Here is a 10,094-nt window from a genome sequence, read left to right on the forward strand (position 1 = left end):
GTCTTGAAGTCCTCAGCCCATAAAGATCATTCTTTCTAGTTATGATTCTTTTATAGAAATGTATATATATGTCTACTCTGTATTTTTCATAAGCTTAAATAATATTTTTAAATGTGCTTAAATAATATTTTGTTCCTATGATTCACAGAAATATAATATATGGGTTTAAATGAATAGTTTATAGGTTGTATATATGGTGCACATGAAGTGACGATAACAGTGAGAGCAATAAATAGCCATTCCTCACATACATCCACTCATTTTGCTCTTATACAACATATTATATTCAATTATGTTACAGGGCTACTGTTTCGCACAGGACACTCTGGACCACCCTCTGTTGTCCCTGCCGGCCCTTGACTCTAGATTATATTTTACTTCGCACAGTAAGATATAAACATTATTATTGTTGTTATTAGGGTTATTAATTATGTTGTTGTTATTATTAGTGCTATTATTATTATTTTCGTTTTGACCGTCTCGTCACGCCTTGGGGTGCACGCGTGTGCACGTGCGTAGGCGTGCGAGCATTTTCCTCGGTGCGCATGCCTGCGGAGTGGGCGCCCGCCTGCGTTACACGCTTGTAGTTTCAAGTCTTGTCCAGTCCTCGCCTCAGATCAACGTTGGTGGCGGAGAGCGGGCGGCCGAGAGGAGGAGAAAGTGAGGTGGGACAGTTGGGGGACCCAGGGGACCGCTGGGCGGAGGGGGGGGCAGCAGAGGAGAGATGGGAGAGATAGACATGGACGGCACGGACACAATGTCTGATGGCAGTTCCAGCTGAGAAAACAAAAATACCCAAGGAACACCATAAACCTGAGGGGTGTGGAAAAATAGGCTATGTGGGTCTGGCGAGAGGTCAGATTCCCCACCGTATCTAATTCAATTTCACAAACTGTAAGAAAACACGCTGCAGCTCTCCAAGCGTCGGGGAAATGCGCTGCAAATATGCCCATCTTAACACGTCATTTAGTACCATCATAATAACACAAAAACTTACTTTCCCTTTATTGTCTTGAACCAAGTGGAAAAAATCCAAACAGTGTGAAAAAAATATCTAATATTCCCAATACTTTGACGAATTTTAGAAACAAGTGTAGCCTAAAATAAACGATTAACGCACCACTATGAACAATTAATTATTGTGCGAAGAATGATCCTTAATTCTTCACTTTTGAAATCCATATTGGCATAGGGTGTACAATGGGTATGGCACTTATAAATCCAGATTTTACCTGGCAGATAGAAAAAAATAAAAAAACAAACCAAAATTACAGGATAGATCAATGTAGAAAGCATAAAACTCACGCAAAGGGAGCATTCAGGACCACCACCATATTCTGAAATATTGTGATCAGGTCATAGTTTATCCCCCCACCCACCACCCAACAAAATGTGCAGGAAGAAAAAGATATCGTTAGTCGTTATTACTCCACTTGTTCCCAAAAACTCTGCCGATTAAGGGCGGGGTTTGAAATGCAGCCATTGATGTTAGATGGGGAACTTTGCCATACCTTAGTGTTGACTGAGCTGAGTGTTAGTCCTGTTTGAAAAGGCCTCGACAGCCTGTAGGCAACAGAGAGCTGCAGTCTTACTGGTGGTCTGCTCAGACCTGGTAAAGACATTAGTGCAGCATTCTGGGAGAACGGGGAGTCCCATAGACAGCGCTCACTTCTCTAAATAAACATTAGTCTTAAAAAGTTTGGCCCCACGACCTCAGCGTGATCGCATTTCACTCTGGATAGTAAACTTCAATTTTATCGCGAGGTTTTCCTCTACTTTTCGAAAACACACTTTCACGCTGCAAAAGATATTATATGTCAACTTAAACAAAGTTTCTTTTTCACCTTTCTTGGGGGATATAGGAGGCTGCAGTGTCCTTGAGGTATTTCTTGTACAAAGTATCACACCCAGAGTTGACTTTTGTTTTACTTTACTGATTGACGTCCAGGCTGGAAGAATAAACATTAAACCCTTAAAAAACCATTAGGCGGATGATAGTTTGTAATGTCAGTGATAGTTACAATGCAGGAGTCGGGAGAAAACTGACAGTATGCCACGGTGGCTGCGCTCTCTGACAGTGTCCTTGATCCCCTTGGTGATTTTTTAAAGATTTCTCCTTTTGTTATTGGAACAATTAAATACTTTGTCACCAGCTTTGTTTATTAAGCTAGAACGCACTGCAATAGAAAATGTTATTGAAAGCTAAAAACACTTAACTTTAATAGAATATATTTTGTGCATTTACTAACTGTTTACCTAGATTAATGCACTGCAAAAATCAGTTGCCAGCTTTTATGGCCCACAAAGTTGAAAGTAAATGACATTGCTGGGAGGAATAACATGATTCATCCAGACTCGAAGGGCCAGGGCCTCTGCCTGCAGTCCAAAGGTTTATAAGAGACATATAACCTTCAGTTTAAAAAACTTAACATTCAATTAAGTTTGTCAGGTCCAAGCCTCCGTGTTTTTTTTTTCGTCGTATATTGGCTGTTGATCCTGTTGGGAGAAAATGAAATGGAGGGTGCATGTGGACTGACATTAAGAAAACCTTAAATGAATAATTAGGGGGAACGATACATGGATAGGCCCCTCGGCCATCAATCCCAGTGGATCCTACCTGTGAGCCTAATGCACCAGCATCAAAGGTCAAATGGAAAAGCCTTGTAAAAGTGCCCGCATGACTTTGCTTATCGTGTTTGAGAGCGAGCGGCAGCTGCGCCTCTCTATCAAAGCAATAGAGAAAAGTGCTGCACACTCTCCTTCCCTTTAGTGCGTCTTGGAAAAGCCTGGGCGCAAACCAAGAAGAGGAGCGCCGCTTCATTTGATCGGTGGTTCCTAAAGTGGGGTCCGGGGATCAGTACGGGTCGTTAAAAGGCTTCCAGGAGGTCGCCCTTAAGGCAAATGGAATATGGTGTAAATTTGCTAGACGCTGAAAAGGATGAATGGGCAAGAATGAGTTCTTGGATTTTTTGGCAATGTCCCTGCCACCTCACACACAGTAGCCTAGAAACAATTGCATAATTCAGAATTAAAATAGGTTATACGTATAAAACAATAAAACTCTCTCCAGAAGAAACGAAGGACAGTATCAAAAAATATGACATGGGATAGGCTTTAGAAAAAAGACATGGGTTGCCATCCCACGCATGCCCACTTGAGAGCCACTTCAGTCAGTCTTTACATTAAATATATAGGCCTATACACCCGCCTCTAAAATAGGCCTAAATGACGGTTGTAGCATCACCTGCTATCATATTCTGGCGATCCTTGCAGGCTAATATCTGCAGTCATGAATACCTACTGTGTGTGTGTGTGTGTGTGTGTGTGTGTGTGTGTGTGTGTGTGTGTGTGTGTGTGTGTGTGTGTGTGTGACGCCGCCTCCCTTTTTTTTCCTGCAGCAGGTGTTCGTTTAGTGTGTCAGAATCGGCGGGGCGAAGATCTTCCAAAGTTAATATTGTGTTTCCAGAGATGATGGGGAGTTCACTGTCCTCGCTTTATTTACACATTCTAAATTAATTAAGCGAAGGATTCCTCTGTCTGTTGCAAAAACACGGAGGCTGGAGGGAGACTGGGAGCAGCGAGGGGAGGCTGTGATTTATAGCGGCGGTGCAGGGCCGCGGCTCGCCTCTCCTCCAGGCCGGGGAGCCGGGGGACCGGGCCAGTACATTCCTCTGCACTATGTGGGGGCGAGAAGCCTCATCTGCCGCATGCATGCACACACACACACACACACACACACACACACACACACACACACACACACACACACACACACACACACACACACACACACACACACGCATTAAGCAGGGGGCGGTTAAGAGATATTTGGTTCATGGAAAGTAAGAAGTGTTGCAGTATGCTTATTAAGCTGCTGTTTTATGCGAAAAGAGCTCCTGCCTGGTTGCTAAAGTGTGGTCTGGGGACCACCAAGTGAACTTGGGTAAAGGAGGTCGGGAGGTCGGTGTGTGTGTGTGTGTGTGTGTGTGTGTGTGTGTGTGTGTGTGTGTGTGTGTGTGCGTGCGTGCGTGCGTGTGTGTGTGTGTGTGTTGGGGGTAGGGGGTTGCATTCGGTACCTAGCAAAATTAACAAAACTGTTTATTTAAACTATCTATTTTGATCATAATAAGTTAGTCCCATGAAAGAATGAATGTTAGGTGATTAATTTGATCCTATAGGTTTCCTTTTATCCACTCTTGCGTAGCCTAAAGTTGTGTAATTCTTCACCAAGTCATAACTAAGGGCAAAATCATCTCAAGGACACATATACATAAATATAATCAAACAAGGGGTCTGTGGGCTGATGTGGACGCATGGGGCCCTTGATATGAAAACATTGTGGGAATCAGGTTGAGCAGTAAGAGAAACGAAAGGAAAAATCCAAACTTGTAATCTCCTACATGTATTTAAAAAATAATAAAATAAAATAAAATAAAAAAATCAGCAGAAAATAAGATTACATGCACAACATAAGAAAAATAAGCTACAAAATTACGACAACTAACAACAACAACAACAATAATAACAAAAAAATAATTAATTAAAAATTCCAGCAGCCAGTGTATAGTTAACAGCATCAAGCTCATCTGACCATGTTATGAATTACATTAATCTGTATCTCATTATTAAGATAATGTTTATTATATATTCAAAATGTCGTTAGCTATATAATTTAAAAATTATATTATATTATATTATATTATATTATATTTACTTGGATGTATTGTACTTTTTTGGCGCCATACTAGATGATTAGCCGAAGCCTATAGATCTCTTATTATTTATCATAATTTTAATTCCATGGACGGTCAATGAAAATATAAATGCCTCAGTTACAGCGCGTGGGGGACTGATAGCTTAATGTGATGTGTATCTGTCTTTTCTCTCACTCTCTCTCTTTCTCTCTCTACCCCCCCCCCCCCCCCACACACACACACACACACACACACATCAAAAAAAAAAAAAAAAAAAAAAAAACCTCCATATACACACTTTACATACACACACACACACACATGCACAAGGCCTCAAGTCATCATCATGTTGTCAGCAAGCCTCGTGGCCCGTGTGTCCTTCAGGACGCAGCACAGGACAACAGAGCGCATTGATCAGCATGTAAGCTATTGGCAAGGCAGTGAAAGGTTTAGGGCGAAACGATTTCATGTAATCCCCTGCCCTCCTGCAAGCACTAGTCAAGGTGAGACGGCCATCAATAATAATAACAATAATAATAATACTTCCCTTTATGTGTAGGTGAGATGTCACACGGTTCAGCTACACAGTACATCGCCCTTGCAGTTGGTATAGGGACTGCAATGTCTTGCTCAAGGATACTTGGACAGGGCGGCCCGACCCGAGGGTTTGATCCCGGCTCGGTTGAAGGACAGCCGCACTACAAGTCATCCAGCTGCCCGAAGTCTTCAAGGGAAGACTTGCCCAGTCTGTCTTCGCCGAGAAAATATTTAGACTGACAAGAGCATATAAATCCAAATTTATTTTGACACAGTCTAAGTCTATAAATGAATTATAGTAACACGAATTATAGGCTTACGCCCATATGAAGAGGCCATATGGAAACGGTTAGAATTTAGAAATGGGAATTGCCTTGAAATTTATAAATGTGTTTTTGGGGACTGCTAAGTCATTTGGCTGTCACTTTACATATCACTCAGTCTTCGGCTCGTTTGAGGAAACTTCATGGACCCAGAAAAATGACAAATGTCGCGGTGGCAAATAAAGACACACTTTCTGCGCTGAAAACTGTGGGTGGTCTTGAAGTGACAACCGCACAGAAAGCAGGATCTCTATGGAGGATGAACATACCATTACAGCCCGCGATGATAACCCATTAGGACTTGCATGAAAAATTAAAGGGCGTTGGACAGATTTGCGCACAGTGTGAGACGTCTAATTTATCAACGCTGTGTGTGCCGTGTTTACGGTGGTTTGAAGACGAGCAAGGCCAGGTCTATTCTGGTCACAAGCCTGTAATCACAGCAAAGATGAAAAGTGTTGTTGTGCATTTGAGCTGAAAATTCATAGAAATGCGTCCAATCACTAGTCGTCGATGTTCAAAGCAGGTCCGTTTGGCTGAGCCATATGGCAGATCCACACAGCCGAGTCCCTGTGTGCGTGCGTGCGTGCTTGCGTGCGTGTATGCGTGTGTATGTTATGCACATTTTATTGGTCTGCTTTTGGTTCCTACCGTTAATTTAAATTACAGGCTATTTTACATTCTTAAACTATTCAGGTGCATTTTTAAAATCCCAATGACTCCCTGTCAAGGCGTGTGTGCAGAAAACCCTTAATAGTTTAATAATGTTTTTCCACCTCATTTGCCGTGCAAATTAGGTATAGCCTATTATACAGGGTGGCTGTTAACAACATTAATAGTTGTAGGGTAATTCCACAATAAAGTTTTCTTGGGAGGAAGCCATGCGATGAGGGACTCTAATCTGAAAGCACAAATTATTCTCCAAATTGTTATCTGATCTTTATCAATTGTCTAATTTGCACCAATAACAGGGAGAAAGAGGGAAAAAAAGAAATAAAAGAAATAAAGACTTGGTCTGGATAAAGAAAGCAGCCCTGTGTTAGTGCTCGTTTCAAAGGCTCGCAGGGAGCTGGACTGAGGGAAAACAGAGGAGTCAGCCCTCCCACCCTTCATGCTTAATAATCATCTGTCAAAACACCCCACAAACTAATTTAACCATTTGCACACAGATCTGGTAAATAAAAGAGGCTTTACACCCCACTTCTGTCTAGAAACATGTGCTCGACCAGTTCTGAAACAGACCAATAGGTCTGTTTTCTGTAGCAGGACGAATCCCACTGCTTCTTTTATATGGATCCCGAGACAACACAGATGACATGAAAGCGGACCAAACCGAGGGCCTTTTGAGAAGATTGCTTTTCAGGGTCTAAATGTGTGTGGCTGGCCTCACAGGGGACCGCTCGCTGTGCGCACATTCAGGCCCCTGGGCCCGGGGTCCTCACTGACAACATCAACAAACGGGCAAAAAGCCGCATTATGGTGGATTAGGAGCCTGATGAAAAATGCTGCTACAAATTAGCAACGAAACCCCAAGAGACCGTGGGCATATCCTTGTTCACTTTCAATTACAGACCGCCGAGGCCTGGTAACGTCCCCATTCATTTAGGGCCTTTGTAACTTGCAAGAAAATGGTCCTTTATAAGCGCCCAAGAGCCACACAAGAGGAATACTTGCCCACTGTTGCGTGATATTTCTCACTGTAGAACACATAAGGTCGTGTTTTGAATATCTGAACTGAATGTTGAGCGTTTCTCACACTAAAAAAAAGAAAGCCTCTTGCTTTGATGCATATGTATAGCCTATATATTTAGGCTAATCAATTTTGTCACGATTACGTCATCATAATTGGCCAGTTTCCACACCTAAGTCAATTAGGAAATTATTTTACAAAACTGACCTCCACAGAGTTGCACAACTGGAAAAAAATATATCACGACCTGAGCCTAATGTGCCCTCTAGATAGATGAATAAATTAACTAAAAATACCATTTCTCTCTATAAGACAACCCTTAAAATTTATACATGAGATTTAAATTAACCAGGCATGGTTATAGAGATAAAATAAAGTCCATTGAGCAATAACTCTGCAACAGTTTGTCAGCTATTAAATTCTACAGCTACAGAGACAACTTGAGGCGATAATTTAATGATTGTAATTTGGTTTACCATTTAATCTGCTAAATCGGTGTAATGAGGGCATGTGTAGTCTATCTGCATTAAGACATGCACCGCTCTTGAGAATCAGCAAAGACTATGTAGTAAAACTTTCCAAGCAATAAAACTTAACAAAAAGTCTAGGTCCTTTTTTTTTTTTTTCAAATTCACAAACATTTATTATTTTTGTCATTACAACAAAAAATGACCTATGAACAACATTTAAGTGTCTCTCTCTATTGGCAACACATGACATACTGTATGTTTTCACAGATTAAATTGTGAAATAGATAGGAACGAACAACAATTAAACAGGTTGAGAGAGGTAATGCGCTCTTTTACACCAAAACCACATAGCCTACTTGTCCACCGACAACATGAAATGGTATTGTCACAAATTCACCATGTAGAGGAGATCCAGGGGTAGTGGAAAAAGGGTTACATTTGTATCAGAAAACCCCTTTTGTCTCCATGTGCTTTCTAATAAAACCTGAGTTTGCCGTCTCTGTCAGCCTATGTCAGCAACAGTGCCCTTTTCTCACAACGCACACAAATATAAAACAATATAAATCATAATAAAATCTTAATTATATTTTTAAAAATCGGACATCATCCCCACGGACATAGGTGACACATTTAACTTATGTTAAAATAGCAGGATCTTTTTTCTGCCCCGACCGACGACTGAAGGCCATAAGCAGGCCAACAAATACACATAGCATTGGTTTGAAAAGATCCTTCATCCAACTTTCACTTCGTCTGGTCTCTCTCATTATTATACACATATTTACAAACCATAAATAAACCTTTCAATTTCTCTCCTCTGTCACATCGTTCGGAAACACAGGGGGGGAAGCCACAACACTCTTATTTCACCAAGAATGCTCAGCCTACCTTCACATAGGACGACAGAACCACAATGGGCTTTTTAATAAGAGCTTTTGCGGTCATTCTCACCAGATTTGTTTTTAGAAAGGACAACTGTTCATATTCGCAGTTTTGCTTGAGAAAGTCTGAGTTTGAGCCCCAGGTTGTAATATGCTTTCCTGTGATAGGTTCAAGTGGTTGGAAGCAGAGGCCAGTGCTGGGGTCAACATGGCCAGGATCTGAGCCTGGCTGCCCGGCTGTGTGCTGTAGGAGGAGGCGGTGGAGTTGGCCGCACCGATGATATTGTCAATGGAGAAAGAAGGCCGACTCGGGGTGCTGGAGTCCGTCTTGAGAGGCGGCAGAGTCGGGCTTAGTTGAGGATAGAATGGCTTTCGTAAATCGGCCCCTAAGAGGGATGGAAGGGGATGCGGCGTGGGGAATATGGAGGCTGCTGAGGGCAAAGCGCATGGGGCGTTTGGGAACGGAAATGCGCCACCCGGATGGTGCGAGTGATACGGGTTGTGGGCTGCATGAAAGTTCTGCAGCTGAAGTCCATAGTTGTAGCCATAAGGGCCGTATCCAAACCCGGGGAGAAACCCCCCGGAGTCCCTGAGGATTTCATTGTTTTGGTGCCTCTTGAAGCGCTTCCTCCTGCGTAAAAAGCTCCCGTTGTCGAACATGTCTGCGGACTCCGGGTCGAGAGTCCAGTAATTGCCTTTTCCGGGGTTGCCAGGTTCCCGTGGGATTTTGACGAAGCAGTCATTAAGGGAAAGATTGTGGCGAATAGAGTTTTGCCAAGCGGGGAATTTCTCCCGGTAGTATGGGAATCTATTGCTGATGAACTCGCAGATCTCGCTGAGAGTGAGTCGCTTCTTGGGGCTCTGGAGAATGGCCATGGTGATCAGGGCTATGTAGGAGTAGGGAGGCTTCACAAGTGCACTTTTGCTGGGTTTGTCACTGATCATGGTCCCGGCCTCTGCGTTAGAGCCCATCTGCTCTGACGGGCAGTCGGAGCTGCTGAGTCCCGGAGAGGAAACCCTCTCAGCCGCGTTCTGGGAGTAATTATCGTCCGAGTCATTGTCCAAGTTGAAATCGTGGTGGATATACTTTCCGTCCCTTCCAACGGAGACGTCACCCCCGACCACGTCGATGTCCACATCTTCGGACAATGCAGAGCTGTCGGACATATCCGTCCCTAAAGTCATCCTTGGAGACACCGCTTCTCTTCCCCCTCTCTCCCAGGTTCCCTCCTGCTCTGCGCTGGTGAGGCTACTGAGCGAGTGCTTCAAGACACTCTCCCTCTGCCCCTTACGACCACGCCAGACTCTCAGTTTATCTCCAACCGCTAAATGAAAACATAGTTGGAATCGATAAAAAGATGAATAACTTTACTTAGCGATTCCGATCATCCAGGGCAGATAAAGCCGGGCCGAGCTAAAGCTCTCACCGAGAAGAAAAACTTCAGATTTTCAAAGAGAGAGGGAAAACAGCAAGAATACAGTCATAAATAACAGGGATT

At 43.0% G+C, this 10,094-nt stretch overlaps 1 protein-coding gene across 1 annotated transcript; it reads right to left on the reverse strand.

The window, feature by feature from the left end:
• Positions 1–8,420: 8,420 nt before the first annotated feature.
• On the reverse strand, positions 8,421–9,890 carry foxd2 (forkhead box D2). Its single transcript, XM_030049911.1, has one exon. It carries the CDS (start codon positions 9,778–9,780, stop codon positions 8,677–8,679), a length of 1,104 nt encoding a protein of 367 aa, XP_029905771.1. The 5' UTR covers positions 9,781–9,890; the 3' UTR covers positions 8,421–8,676.
• Between the last annotated feature and the right edge of the window lie 204 nt (positions 9,891–10,094).

Source organism: Myripristis murdjan, chromosome 4 (assembly GCF_902150065.1).
Source record: "Myripristis murdjan chromosome 4, fMyrMur1.1, whole genome shotgun sequence".
In the NCBI taxonomy this organism is placed as follows: domain Eukaryota; kingdom Metazoa; phylum Chordata; class Actinopteri; order Holocentriformes; family Holocentridae; genus Myripristis; species Myripristis murdjan.